This window comes from Rhinoderma darwinii, chromosome 9 (genome assembly GCF_050947455.1).
Source record: "Rhinoderma darwinii isolate aRhiDar2 chromosome 9, aRhiDar2.hap1, whole genome shotgun sequence".
Lineage (NCBI taxonomy): Eukaryota > Metazoa > Chordata > Amphibia > Anura > Rhinodermatidae > Rhinoderma > Rhinoderma darwinii.
The window spans coordinates 60,982,849-60,998,409 of record NC_134695.1 but is presented as its reverse complement, the minus strand read 5'-3'; the positions used below and the strand labels follow the sequence as shown (position 1 = coordinate 60,998,409).

At 43.5% G+C, this 15,561-nt stretch overlaps 1 protein-coding gene across 2 annotated transcripts in view; it reads right to left on the bottom strand.

Moving 5' to 3' along the window:
• Positions 1-5,240: 5,240 nt before the first annotated feature.
• Positions 5,241-15,561, bottom strand: part of LRP4 (LDL receptor related protein 4) — a 64,268-nt gene continuing 53,947 nt past the window's right edge. The window contains exons 29-39 of one of the 2 annotated variants that reach the window (XM_075837890.1): positions 13,542-13,760; positions 13,300-13,434; positions 13,080-13,188; positions 12,790-12,934; positions 12,589-12,702; positions 10,288-10,408; positions 10,136-10,200; positions 9,905-9,992; positions 9,089-9,230; positions 7,737-7,797; positions 6,271-6,357 (exon numbers count right to left, since the gene is read on the bottom strand). In XM_075837890.1, the coding sequence (XP_075694005.1) occupies positions 7,756-7,797; positions 9,089-9,230; positions 9,905-9,992; positions 10,136-10,200; positions 10,288-10,408; positions 12,589-12,702; positions 12,790-12,934; positions 13,080-13,188; positions 13,300-13,434; positions 13,542-13,760 (1,180 nt within the window). In that variant the 3' untranslated portion in view covers positions 6,271-6,357; positions 7,737-7,755. Of the gene's footprint in view, positions 6,358-7,736; positions 7,798-9,088; positions 9,231-9,904; positions 9,993-10,135; positions 10,201-10,287; positions 10,409-12,588; positions 12,703-12,789; positions 12,935-13,079; positions 13,189-13,299; positions 13,435-13,541; positions 13,761-15,561 lie in introns of both variants that reach the window. The other variant, XM_075837888.1, reaches the window with a different exon arrangement.

Below are 15,561 nucleotides of genomic sequence, written 5' to 3'. Positions count from 1 at the left end.
TACGATGTTCTGTGCCGACGGTCATTTTTTTTTATGCCCCGCTGTCAAAAGACGGCGCGTAAAAAAGACGCCCGCGTCAAAGAAGTGCCTGTCACTTTTTGAGACGTAATTGGAGCCGTTTTCCATTGACTCCATAGAAAAACAGCTCCAATTACGTCTGAAGAAGTGACAGCCACTTCTTTGACGCGGGCGTCTTTTTTACGCCCCGCCTTTTGACAGCGGGGCGTAAAAAAAAGACCGTCTGAACAGAACATCGTAAGACCCATTCAAAAGAATGGCAGATGTTGGCCGACGCTAACGCGCCACATTTTCGGACATAATTCGGGGGTTAAAACGCCAGAAATACGTCCGTAAATAGGCCGTGGGAACATACCCTAACTCCTGCTTGAAAAAGGACCGGACGGGTTCAGTGAAAGCGGGTCCTGCTTGTCTCTGACCTGCAGGATCCACCTGTAATCTGTAAAGTTATGAACTAAGGCCTCATTCTCGCGAGCGTATCAGTCACGCGCGTGACTCTGGTCCGTGTGTGTTGCGTTATGCATCAGTGGGCTTGTGAGGGGCATGCGTTATTCACGCACTCGCAAAGCACATCTTTTTTTTTTTTCAATCGAATTGATGCGCAAATCACGCACCGTACACGGATGTGCATCCGTGTGCAGTGCGTGGTTTTCACGCAACCCATAGGCTTCAAGGATAGCCTCATTAGGGGTCTATTGTTTCTACTGCAGCCGTGTGACGGACGATTTTTGAACGGCCGGGAAACCCTGTCGTGTGCATAAGAGCTAACGAGCCGTGCACCTGTGTGTCCATCACATGACCAGGTAAAGAGCCGTGCACCTGTGTGTCCATCACATGACCATGGACAGAATTTTATCCACAAAGTCAATAATGAACGTTCCTACTGATCCTAAAACTATGAGGAATTAACCCCTTTAGGACTGCAGGATTTTTTTTTAATCTTTTTCGTCGCTGCATTAAGAGGACCATAACTTTTTTGTTTTTCGGTCGACGTAGCGGTGTGAGGGCTTGGTTTTTTTGGGCTATGTTATATTTTTCAATGGCACCTGTCACTTATTGATTACCCTTTTAACTCTTTCTAGGGGAATGGAAAGAAACAGCAATTCCACCATTTTTTTTGCATTCTAAATTTAGCGCTATTCACAGTGCGGGATAAATACCATGTTACCTTTATTCTATGGGTAGGTATGATTACAGCAATACCAAATAGGTATAGTTTTTGTTTATGCTTTAATACTTTCACAATAAGGGTATGTTCACGCGCGTTATTAGGGGTGTAAACGCCTCGAAAAACGCAAGCTGTACGCCTACAAACATCTGCCCATTGTTTTCAATGGGAAAAACTGCGTTTAGTTCTGACGGGGCATGTGTTACACGGCCATTTGAAAAACGTCATGTAAAAAAAAAAAGTCACTTCTTGAGCCATTTTTCAATAGAAAAACGGGCTCAAAAAACATTTGTGGTTTCAAAAACAGCTGAAAATCAGGAGCCGTTTCCCCCTGAAAACAGCTCTGTATTTTACGTCCGTTTTTAGTTTTGCGTGTGAAAATACCCTGAGAGCGAGTTCACAAGGGGTGGATACGCTGCATACGAGGTACACAGCGTATCCATCCCTGTGTCCGCAGGGATTTCCGGATGAAAAACCGCACCAAATTGTGGTGCAGTTTTTTGGCCGGCATGTCCGATGCATAGAACCGCAGCATTAGCCGGCCGGCTGGCCTCCTGGGACAACGTTTCATCCCATTTGATCGCCGCTACAGCCTCTGACCTTTGCAGTGGAAACGCAAGAAAAAAAATCGCAACGACTTTGTTGTGGGTTTTAGATCTAGGAAATGGGAAAAACTTGTGATTCCGGTGATTTCGTAACCACAATTGACATGCTGTGGCTTAAAAATCCATCCCATGTGACCGCTAAACCCTGTGATTGGCTACAGAAGTCACATGGTATGGAACATCATCCCAGGAGGCCGGCCTGGAGGAAGAAACAGACTTCTGGGTAAGTAATATTTTTTTATTTTTATGAGTTGCATTTTTTGCGGCGGGTGCGCAGCGATTCTGCCACAAAACTACTATTTGTTGTGGGTTTTACCTCCCCAATGAATTCAATGGAGAAAACCCGCAACAAATAAGCAGCGTTTACGAAAATAGAATTGACATGTTGTGGAATAAAGTTCTGCATCGCAGGTCAATTTCTGAGCATTTTTTTCGCTCAGTATTTACGCAGCGTGTGGATGAGATTTGTCCCATCTCATCCACTTTGCTGCTTATGTATTATGCTGCGGAGGTTTCGAAACAAATTCCGTTGCAGAAAATCCGCAGTATTTACGCAACGTGTGAACTGACCCGAACAGGAGAAAAAAAAAAAAGGAAAAAAGTTTGTTTTATTTAGCAAATCCGCTTGGATTCATTTTTTTAGTCCCACTAGGAAACTTCACAATGCGATTCTCCAGCACGGCCTAAGGGCGGATTCACACGAACGTGAATTGCGTCCGTGCAGGCCGCGTGGTTTTCATGGCTCGCATGGACCAATAGAAGTCTATGGGGCAGTACAGACAGTCCGTGCTTTTTGCGCATCGTTTGTCCGCTGCGTAAAAAGCGCGACATGTTCAATATCTCTGCGTTTTTCGTGCATCACGCACCCATTGAAGTCAATGGGTGCGTGAAAACCACGCATGCCGCACGGAAGCACTTCCGTGCGAACTGCCTGTTTCGCGCAACAGCTGTCAAAAGTATGAATGTGAACAGAAAAGCACCACGTGCTTTTCTGTTTACAAACATCCAAATGGCGTGTCATAATGATGCCGGCTGCGCGAAAAGCACGCAGCCGCGCATCATATGATGCTGCCACATGGAGCTGTCAAAACGCCGCATATTTTTCGTGCGCAAAAATGCCACGTTCGTCTGAATCAGCCCTAATGAGCATACAGCTATTGCAAGCCTGGGGCCTTTGCTAGTCCCCTTGCTGCCATAGCAACCCATCTACACCCCACAATCGTATTGCGTGGAGCTAATGGGTAACAGAAAAAGCCCCCTCCCTCTGTCAAACCACCTCGATGCCGCAGTCGCTATTTACTGCAGCATCTATGGGGTTAAACGGCCGGGATCAGAGGTAACTCCGAAGTCAACCGTTGCATTGGGATGTCGGCTGTATATAAGTGTATGTAACTGTACGCCCATTTACGTGAAGCAATTGCTAAATTGGACGTCCAGTTACTTCCAAAAGTGGGAAGGGGTTAATATGCAGAGTACATTGGAAAATTGTATAACTCAATGATACAAAAAAAAATAACATTAATTTGCTGAAACCAGACAACCCCATGAAATGATATAATATTGGTTACCTGCAGCTGCCACTAGGGGGAGCTCCCTACATAAGTATTTATCCAGCCTCCAGCGTCATCCGTTATGGTACGTCTACTCATGAAATTAAGCATAACCTCTTCAATGTTAAATCCATTTTATTTCTGTTGGTACTTGCACAGGCTGTTACATTTGTGGCAGCCGGGAAAGGCTTTGCACCACTGTCCCATTCACTTGTTCCGACAGTCGGACCCCAACGGATCTAATATTGATGGCCTATTCTAAGGATAGGCCATCATTTTTTTCCTTTAACCCAGATAACCCCTTTAAGGGTGGAGGTCCACGTGTCTTACAACTTTCTGCATCTTCCTGCAAACGCAACGGTGACCGTACCAGTGCGGAATATATTTCACATTGTGGTGTTTAGGTGAGGTGGCGCATAGATGTGTAGGATTCTTCTAAGTCTCTCTTGACGGAGTCACCATCAGTAAAGAACGCTCTGCATCACAACGCTACTAAGAAAACAGACACTTTATCAGTCCGCACTCGTCTTACCTGTAGTTTTCTTCCAAGTGCCGCAGTCCCCATTTGGCCTAACACCTACTGACCGACCCAATAACAAGGGACAAGTGAATATGTCTGGGAAAATGATGGTCTTATAACCGTCTCTGCAGAATGGAACCGGCCGATTGTATAATACAGCTGAATGTGATCCTTTTATTTACAGTGGATTTAAATTTAAAAAAATCAACCAATAAATTTAAGACCTGGAAGTTGGTAAATATTATTTTCGGCCTGTTCTTGGTTATACCCATTTCTTCTGTGGTCGTAAATAAATTATATTTTACATGTAAATCTGTGTAGTTATGCAGTAATATAGGAGCCGGTGTACTACTGCTTAAACATGGTTGTCCCACTAGAACAACCTATGTCCATATGCCGTAATAGGGCACATGGTCATCATATGGGGGCCTGTTCAGGACCTACCTCTATTAGCCAAAGCACAGAGATTCTTTAAAAAGCAGTTTCTTCTCTGGGGGATTTAGCGCCTACTCCCGTGAACGGGAGCCATTTAAAGCCACATTTCCAGAATCATTTGGCCACCCGGCCCGATAACAGCTGGCTGCTCGGGGTTTCATCTGCTGGACCTGCATCGATCAGTTGATCACTAACGTGTCCTCCTTTAAAAAAGTGGTGTGTGTCCAGGTGGGACAACCCCTTTAACTAGGCAGCATTTTGAGGGGTAAGGCCACACGAAGCGTCCCTGACACAGTCGTGTCACGTCCAAGAAACGAGTCAACACCATGTTCGGCGCAACTGTCAAATACCCTGTAATTTTGCACATTAATGCGGGAAAAACAACCCCTTACCTGCAAAATCGTGCGACCATAAAAGGGTGTATTAATGGCCCCACGAATTTGCAGATAAAGGGACGTTTTACTTGCATGTTTATCGCATCACGACTGTCTCAGGGGCGCTCCGTTTGGCCTTACACGGCGCCTTTGGCTGCGAAACAGGTCAGGAGGCCAAAGATCGCTCTGTCGCCCTGGCTGCATCGCAGGTAATGAAAGTCAATATGGCCGTATTGCAAACTGCGGGACAGTCACAAAAAATCCAGCAGGTTTGGGTTGTGATCGCAGAAACCTATGAGTCACAACGCAACAACATTGACTTTCAGGGCGACATAGCGATCTTTCGATCCACAATCCGTGTCACAGCCAAAGTCGTCGTCTAGCCCGAGCCTAAAGGTCATAAAAATGGCACCAAAAAGTTTAGATCAGCACTATAGCTGAATATACAACAGTGACATTATTTCCTATTACAAAGTATAATCTGTGAAGCAGCAGATCTCATTACCGGAGGCAGAAACATTTTTCTTTCACATAATGGGAATTGTTAGGAGAAAATAAGAAAAGACCACATACGAAAATCTATTTTTATATTAAGTTATCACAACAAGTCTAAAATACAGGGGTTAAATAAAATAGAAAAACAAAAAAAATATCCAGAAATCCTTGTTAAAACATTATAAAATAAACAACTCGCTGCGGACAGTTCCTTTTTGTTCCGGCTTAGTATAAAAATTAGAATTTATTTTTAAAACTCCCGTGAAGATCAGTGCTTAACCCTTCCTGTGCCGACAGGGCCTGCCGAGCTACGTTCCATTCTGGTGGCTCTGCAGGTTGCGTGAGAAGAGGCGAGTTAGTTATCTTATGTTCCTAGGCGATCCTGGCACAGACGTTGGAGGTCAATATCATTTGGCAAATATCGAAGTATTGTCCAAATCATTACTGCAATCCAATGCGGTTTGTCAGTAAATCACTAAGCGTTGAGGTTTTGGAGTTGACCTCTGACAGTTCTTCTGGTCCAAAACAACCTAAATGAATACAAAACCTAGCACTTTGCCTCGAAAGACCACCGGAGCATGACATCTCAACTGAGCGTTAGTCACCAAAAGATGATAAATCCAGTCCATCCGACAAGGTGAATGCAGCATCCAAATATTGACACACAGGAGGGCATGTACCATTATAACGCCAAGTCCTGCCCTTCACGTGCGTTCGGTCACAGACCTTTGAGGAGTCCAGTTTTGTCCAAGTGTAAGGAAGCAGAGCCGAGCGCTCAAGGAAGATACGTAGACTCCATATTAGTCGAGTAGTACTGGGGAGGGTTAAACAGAACCTATGCCTCCCCCAGCCCCATTTCTCACACCTCACTCTCAGTGGAGGGTAGGTGTCTTCCCCTCCAGCCAGTATCTGGTAAGGAGACTCTACGTTCAGGGCTCGGTGGGAGGGTGACACTGCCCGTCTCCGATTGTTCTTCTTGAAGCAGCTGTTGGGTCTCTGTCAGGTCGAGAGAGGCAGTGCTGGCTTGTAAAGAGACCGTGTCAGTCTTGATGCACACGTGGTCCCGGAGGATGCTGGCTCGAGATGGCTTCACCTGCTTCAGATCATCCCACTCACTCTCATCCCCAGCCAGTAAGCCAAAGCCCTCCAAGATTCGGATTTTCTCTTTGGTAAAACCATTGTCAGGGACAGCCTGCAAAAATTGAAATGACGGAATGACTGGCAGGGAAGGCAAAACGCATTCATCTTTGTACAACTTGGGACAGCAAAAGGTATAATGCAGCATGATTTGCATTTATTTTACATCTCTGCATTAAAAAGTAAAGAAAAACACAACGCATAAGCAAGAAAAGAGGAAAAAAAACAAACAGCAAAAAACACAAAAACTCACACACAACCCATAACTGCAGTACAGAAACACAGAAGACAGATGTTATGACAGATAAATGAACCCAAAGCCAGAAGTCACAGCAAGGGCTATGGAGTAAAAAAAAAATTCAAGCAAGAAAAACTCAGCAAAAAATTCCCCAAGAATATTCTTCTTGTGCTACACTTTTTGAAGAAATATCCACAGAAATTACTTTTAACTTAGTATGAAGAATAGATTCAGCCATGCAGGGCCATATTGACAATGACCAGGTAAGAGCGGAGCCACAGGATGTGTTTTTTTTTCTTTTTTTATGGCAAAAGGAAGATGGTTTTCACCATTCAGGGTGGTCTGAAGACAGATATCTCACCCATGGCTAATCCCGGTGAGACATCGGTCTACAGCTGCCAATAGCTTTCATAGGAGATTTTTTTTTTACATTTTGGATCTCATTTTTAATTTTAAAAATTCAATTTAAAATGAATAAATAAATATTTATTCGATACAAATAACTAAAAAACAAAAAAAAAAAAAAGTCCAGCAGGACTAATCTAAATGGGCAAGTCCATCCCTCACGATAAATGATAGTGAGAAGGCAGAATATGTGTTCGGTACAGTTCATGCTCACACAGTAAAACAAATGGATCGGGAATACTAAAAAAGCAAATGGTCTTCAAAACTACCCGCACCCAAAAGAAGAAAATTACCAGATCCCTTACAGATGCACAGGTTTTTTTAGGACAGGTGGATTAGCCAACCAGAGATTTAGGCTGTACGGCGGCACTCGAAGACCGTAAGGGTCTGTATTACAGTCCCATAGACAATCCGTGTCTTGCCCTATGGTGCATCAATGAGGCACCCTGCGCTTCCCAAAAGTAATACTTTTAGAGGAAAATACCTCCATAATATGGGATGCGATGGAGAATGCCACAATTTTCTATTTTACAGATTTATAAAGGATAAGTGAGAGAAAAAATTCCTCCATGTATCTCTGTATAAAATTGGAGGCACAGGGAGGTATAGTATGGATCCACAGCAGTCTATGAAGGAGCCATACAGCGCAGATCCTTAATACGGCTGTGCGCATCAGCCCGGATATACCTGGATCCTTAAGAAATCTGGTAAACAAGTCTTTAAGGACTGAATTAAGAATTTCCACTAGAACAAATGATCAAGAGCCAACCGCGTGCAGCAACCACCAATACCTGCAGGTAGAAGAAGAACTCAGAAGAGAAAAGGAGAGAGACTGTCAGAGGGAGTGGAGTGCTGCAAGGGATGAGATGGAGGACACGGAAACGGTGAGATATATATTCGTGAAGATAACCCAAATTTTAAAGCGAACCCGTGGCCCCAACAGAGATTATCCTCATACACCTTTCATGATGCTCAAATATAAATTCAAATTAGGGATATTTTTGAACATTACAAAAACTTTGTCAATGGTGACACAAAATGACAATCACCCTTTCATCAGTGGCGTAGCTATAGAGGGGGGGGGGGGTCGCAGTTGCGACAGGGCCCAAGTTGCCATACAGCGTGCTGATTAAATACATTTTCTGTGCCGTGAAGTCAGCACTTCTTGGTTACGGTCACGTGAGGGGCGTTCCAGCCAGTGTGGAAGAGCCGGTGCGGAGGACACCAGATGAGCTGCAGTCTGTATTGTAATGTATTGTATTGTGCGGTCTGTGTTTGCGGTGAAGAGACGAGAGGGGGAGTGTTAAATTACAGCCCCCCCTCTTCACCGCAAACTGCACAATACATTACAAACTGTGGGTCGCAACCTCCTGGGGGGTTGTGTGAAGACCTCCGGGGATCGCGAGTCACTCACCGAGGTCCCAGTTCCATTCAATACTGAAGCAAGGAGCAGACGGCTCCTTGCTCCAGCACTCCCTACGCCCTGAGCAGCTCAACGCAGGCAGGTGCGATGTAGTGACGTCATCGCGGCTGTCTGCACCGAGTCACTCATTGCATAAACCGGAGGAGCGAAGGATCTACCCCACCCGGCATAAGAACAAGGATAGGCAAGTAATTATGTTATTTTTCTTTTATGCACATATGGGGGGCGGATATGGGTGCATTATACTGTATGGTGAGCGGATATGGGGGGCATTATACTGTATGGGGCAGTTATGGGGCATTATACTGTATGGGGCAGTTATGGGGCATTATACTGTCTGGGGGCAACTATGGGAGCATTATACTGTGCGTGGACATTATACTATGGGGGCTTTTTTCTTTCGGTCTTTCTTTCCTTTGATATTTATATCCTTTTTCTTGACTGTTTTTTTCATTTCTTGAATATATATTAGTTTCCTTCCCTGGTTGGCACCGTACTGAGCTCATGCCTGTGTTATTTGGATCTGGAACTCCTCTTTATTCCTCATACTATGGGGGCTGTTGGGCAAGGCGGCTGGGCATAGGCGCATGCAGGGGTCTGGTAGTGGCTGTGTTGGGGAGGGAGGCCCAAGCTGAATTCTTGAACCCGGGCCCATGAGCCTTAAGATACGCCCCTGCCTTTCATCTACACATTTCAGTACAACCCTCGCTGGATGCTCACCTCCTTGCGATGCCTTTGCAGATGACAAGCCCCTGACCTGTGCACAGCCTCAATTTTCACCTCCTGAGTAGATGTCCTGTAGGAGGGGTTGCTGTAGGTCAGTGTTCCCAGAGAAGGGTCTGACAGCTTTGCCCGACGATGCCTGAGAAACCAAATAAATGTAGGAACACTTAAAATTCATCTATATTTTTAACCATTTAACCTTCGTCGGACCCCATGACAGTGCCACAATTGCTGTGAACCACCCTCATTCCGATCATGTTTCTTCAGAGATTACTCAACATGTTCAGAATCCATGTGCCCTACTTTACTCTTCCGAGCATCAAAATAGTCTCTACCCCATTCACCACACACAGACCAATTATTGCCCGGTCATTGTTCATAGCAAAGAAGCGGATCACGCATAAATCGCATTAGGCTCCACTTTGATCAGTTGGAGTCCCTTCACTAGTGGAGGTCATCTTGGTTTGCACCTCCTCCTCCTATATCCTTACTTCTAGTCTCCACCCATATGGGCCTTTCCTATTACAAATGTTACCGGTTATTCCAGGGGCATCATTCACTGAACCACTACGGCTTACCCTGCAGCCCGTTCCAGATTTCGAATTGGACAGTTGACCCTTCCTCTGCAATGACGCCGCCGGTTATCTCCCTTTTATTACAGCAGTTGACGGATGTGACCTGCTTTTGGCTACCCCCTGAATCAGACAGTTGCCTTGAGGGACTGTCAGAGTCTTGGATATAAAGGTCTAACGATTATCGATCTGCTGTTTGCCCCTCCCCCTCACTGTTACCCCTTTCATCCTATGTACGCACCTGTAAATCAGCAGAGTACAGATCAAAAGTAGCAGGCACAAGAGAGACAACGATCCAGCGATGATGTGAGATACACGGAGTTTATCCCCTGAGCACAAAGTAAACAACATCAGCAATGACACTTTTATATGTGTAGTTCTAAAATATATATATTACATACACACACAATATATATATATATTTATATGGATATATATGCGTATACTGCTATAACCTAGGTTCTTGTCTTACCTGCACTGGCTGGGATTGCTCCGTTGTGGGTACACAGTCCTTTAAAAGCCTGCTCATCTGAGCAACTGAAATACAATTGTGAGACATGAGGATTTGGCAGATGCTTAAAGCAGTAATCTCATAATTTGACATAAATCACACAATACTCCTACCTTCCTGCGGTCATCCCTGGTGTACTGTCTGCTCGCTCGCCCTCGGTGTTCGGACTGGATGGGCCAGAGATCTTCTCACTATTGTTTGTTGGATGTGGTGGTGAAGGCAAATATCCAGGAACTGGGGAAAACAACAAAAAAAACTTCAGGAAATTAATATCTAACACCTAAATATGGAGTCAAGACCAAGAGGTGACAGGAAATAACAAAAATAAATTGCGGCCTAGTTCATGGTTGCTGATGGAAAGCCTTGGAGACCTCAACTAAGGCACCCTAGCCGATTGTATGCATTTTATTTGAATTCTACATAGAATGTATTCATTGTATCATACGGTTAATGTATGGAATGGAGGAAGAGCTGGCATAAAGTAAAAAAAGAACAAAAAGTGGAAACTCTAAAACCCCAAATTACATGGATGCATTGTTTTTCGGTGCCAATAACCATATAATAACACACGCATCGCGGAACATTTTTAACTGCCTCCCATCACCGCATTGCCTTTTCAAGTACTATGGAAAGTGGCACTTTCCATAATTAGACGAATCAGCGTCTGCTGGTGCCCCAGGAGAAGCGGTCCTGGGGCTCCCTCTCTCTCAGCCTTGTCACACCCCGGTCAGAATGTTAGGGAGTGAGCATAGGGGGGCCTAACCTATCAACTCGATTGACCCCTTAGGTGCTGTAGTCAACAGCGACATTTTAGGAGTTTAACAGAGGAAGGGGGCTCCCTTTGACAGAATATATGAACCCCGTAATGTGATTGTGGGGTGCCGATGACTTTTAATAGCAGCAGGGGGGCCCCTAGGTCTGCCAGAGGCATTTGCCTATTGTTATACAGTGACAGGCAATAGTGCTTTGGTATACTAAGTTTTCCAAAACATTATGTAAGCGAAGGATCGCATCTTCTAGTCCTCTAGTGGGACAAAGAAAAAAAGTTAAATAAAACCATCATAAAATAAATCTCCCTTAAAAAAAAAAAAAAAAAGTTATATATAGTATCGCCACAATCGTAACGACCCATCAAAAATCTAAAAAAAATTATTTAAACCCCATCGCGCATGGTGTTAAAAAAATAAAAATAAAATTATGGTGGAATTGCTGTTTTTTGTCCCCATTCATTCCGTAAAAAGTTTAAAAAAAAACAAAAACACAACTCGTCTCGCAAGAAAAATGCCCCCATAGGCGCGATGTCAACGGAAACATCTTAAAACACGATGGGTCTGAAGGTAGCACCCAAAAAATAAATTTTTTTCCCCACAAAACATGCTTTTATTTAGCAAAAGTAGTAAAACAAAAAAAAATAATTATATAAATTTGGTATAACCGCAATCAAAAAACACCCACAGCCCGTCCCACAAAAAAGCAATCAGATAGGCTGCTCCTTAAAGGGAATGTGTCGCTAGAAAAACATTTTTTTTTTTTAGTTAAACAATCAGTGTGTAGGTGATTAGACATTGTTCTAATTTTTTTATTTTTTTCACGAGTCAGGAAATATTATAAATTAGATTCTAATTTATAATATTTCCCAGTGCTGGTCACTAGATGGAGCAATTCCCAAAATTGCAGCATTGCATGTGGTAAAGCAACCACATTGCTTTATGCTGCAAAATTTGAGAAAACTCACTCGCTCTAGTGAGCTCTCAGAATCCCCCCCTCCTTTATCCTGGCTAGTGACGGGAGAAACGAGGGGTTTGAACGGTGTAACCTCCTACACTGTGTGTCGCCATTTTTTGAGCTAACACACAGTGTAGTAGGTTTCATACAGTAGTAAACACACACAAACACGAACATACATAGAAATAACTTACCTGCTCCTGCCGCCGCCGCTCCCTCCGGTCCATCCGCTACCGCCGCTCCAAGTGCACAAGTCCGGAAGTAGTAATCTTACTGTCCGGCCGCGACTTCCGGTCCACAGGAAAATGGCGCCGGACGTCGCACAGTTCAACTTGGACTGTGAGGGAGCGGCGCATGCGCCGTTCCCACACAGACAGCGTACAGCATAGTGGAAGAAACGGGCCCCGTTCGCATTCACTATGGGATTGTAGCTGCCGTATTCCATGTCTGTATGTGTCGTTAATCGACACATACAGAAATGGAAAAAAAAATGGCAGCCCCCATAGGGAAGAAAAAGTGAAAAAATAAAAAAAAGTAAAACACAAACACACAAATAAATTAAAAAATGTTTAACACACTAAAGTCAAATTGATATAAAAATATTTTTTTTCGTGACACTGGTCCTTTAAGGGGTTAAAGCGGAACCTTCCCTTTAAATAATTTAAATCAGTAAGAAGTTGGACACTCACTGGTTGAGCAGACCTCATTCACCAAGTCATCTGGACAAGCACACACAAAGTCATAACTTCGAGCGAAGCAAAGATGGGAGCAGCCGCCATTATTAACTCCACACGGGTTGCTACCTGCAAGGTGAAGAAAGGCAAAAGTTTAGTTGGTTGCAATAAGAAAAAAAAAAAAAAAAAAAACACAAGAGTTGGGCTGACTCTCACCGGTTTGTCTCAATGGAGATACCACAATGATGTCCATTAGTCCTTCCATGTTACCCAAAACGGTTTCTTGACTTCTTCCAGAATATTTGTCCACCCTCTGAATTGACTTTGTCTGCCAGTCAGTCCAGTAGATCCAGCGGCCCTCCTGTTTAATAAATCAGAAAATAATTAAGTTTATGGGTAGAGAACTACTTTGGCGCTCCCTTTGCTTGTCCATAAAGTCTGATTATTTTACTGCCCCTTCGTCTACAGATTATAGTTACAGAAAGAAGATTGCCCAGAATATTTACCTGAGTAAGTGCGAATGGGTGGGAGACCTGGCTGACGAGCACCTGGCGGGTCTTGCCATTCAGATCAGCACTCTCTATACGATCCAAGTGAGCATCCACCCAATAAATCCTGTAAAGAATTTATATAAAAAATATATAGAAGTCAAATAAAATCTATATCTATATGAGAAGCCATTATTTAAAAAAACATGCAGATTTATTATGATGAATGACCACTGACCTACGGGTGTCATAGTCCAAAGTCAGTCCATTGGGCCACCCAAGATCCGTATTAATGATGACCTTGCGGTCAGAACCATCCAAGTGAGACCTTTCAATTTTGGCAACATGACCCCAATCAGACCAGAAGAGGTAACTGCAACAATAGAATGAACATCATTTTACAGTTTAACAACATATTCTGAAAAGAATCATTAGCAAACAGAAAACAAAGCTTGATAGCGGTGAAAACAACGCTCTTACCCTTTTCTTGGAAACACCGCAATGGCTCGAGGCTCATCTAGGCTGTTATTGATCAGAACCTTCCGGTATCTCCCATCCACCCGTGACACCTCAATGGTATTTGCACCAGTGTCTGTCCAATATAGATTTCTTGCTACCCAGTCTACAGCCAGACCATCTGTGGTTTTCAGCCCCTCACCAATGATTGTCTCCATACTAGTTCCATAAAGATCCACTCTCCTAAGGCGGCAAAAAAATATTCAGCGCATTTAAAGAGGCTCTGTCACCAGATTTTGCAACCCCTATCTGCTATTGCAGCAGATAGGCGCTGCAATGTAGATTACAGTAACGCTTTTATTTTTAAAAAAACGAGCATTTTTGGCCAAGTTATGACCATTTTTGTAGTTATGCAAATGAGGCTTGCAAAAGTCCAAGTGGGCGTGTTTAAAAGTAAAAGTCCAAGTGGGTGTGTATTAGGTGCGTACATCGGGGCGTTTTTAATACTTTTACTAGCTGGGCGCTCTGATGAGAAGTATCATCCACTTCTCTTCAGAACGCCCAGCTTCTGGCAGTGCAGACAGCGTGTTCTCGAGAGATCACGCTGTAACGTCACTTCCCCAGGTCCTGCATCGTGTCAGACGAGCGAGGACACCGACACCAGAGGCTTCAGTTGATTCTGCAGCAGCATCGGCGTTAGCAGGTAAGTCGATGTAGCTACTTACCTGCAAACGCTGATGCTGCTGCAGAATCAACTGTAGCCTCTGGTGCCGGTGTCCTCGCTCGTCTGACACGATGCAGGACCTGTGAGTGACGTCACAGCGTGATCTGGCAGAAGCTGGGCGTTCTGAAGAGAAGTGGATGATACTTCTCATCAGAGCGCCCAGCTAGTAAAAGTATTAAAAACGCCCCGATGTACGCACCTAATACACACCCACTTGGACTTTTACTTTTAAACACACCCACTTGGACTTTTGCAAGCCTCATTTGCATAAATACAAAAATGGTCATAACTTGGCCAAAAATGCTCGTTTTTTAAAAATAAAAACGTTACTGTAATCTACATTGCAGCGCCGATCTGCTGCAATAGCAGATAGGGGTTGCAAAATCTGGTGACAGAGCCTCTTTAAGTAAAATCAAACACATTCTCAATTTTCTTTATTTCTATTGATCCAACATTGCTATTTTCAGGAACAATATAATAGTTAAATCAATGGCAGACAACATTAGAAAAAGGGTCTGCTTTATTTCTAACAGCGCCACACTTGTCCGTGGGCTGTGTCTAGTATTGCATTCCACCCCCATTCACTTGATTCAGGATAAGATGCAAAATCAGATACAGCAGATAGATGAGATATGCTTTTTTGGGGGAATAAAAAAATAAATAAAAAGACTTTAAATCCACACTAAAGCCCTTTTAAGACTATGCACACTGTTGCAGACTTTAACGTATACATTGTATGTATTTTATTAAATAAAAACTTATTTACAATTGGTTTAGGCTACAAATTTTGCACCGTTTTTCAGCAGCTCGTATGTCTTACAATACAATACAAGCTGCTGGACGCCGTTCAGTTCTACAGACCAGCTTGCGGTCTGCTCCTCTTCAGCTTTTTTCGCTGCTCTGAACACTTATCTAAGCTGAAATCTTTACAACCAAAGAAAATAAAACGTGTTAAATAAAACGTCAGCATTCAGAAGAGGAGAGAGAGAGAGAGAGAGAGAGATTAGAGGTAAACTGACAATAAGCTAGTCCGTCGGACTGAGCACTGAACGGCATCCAGTAGCTTGTATTGTATGACATACAAGCTGTAGAAGACTAACAGTGCAAAAGTTTTATAACTAAAAGCAAATGTAAATGTTTTATTTAATAAAATGCATACAATCGTAAAAATTGTCTGCAAAAGTGGTCTATAGCCTTTAATGTGTAATTAAAAGGTAATTTGTTTCAAGTTGCATTCTTTTAGGCTCGGGCTTCACAGCAACATGAAGCCACAAGCACATTGCAGCTATATTATAGTCAACGCAATTTTAATTGTTCCCT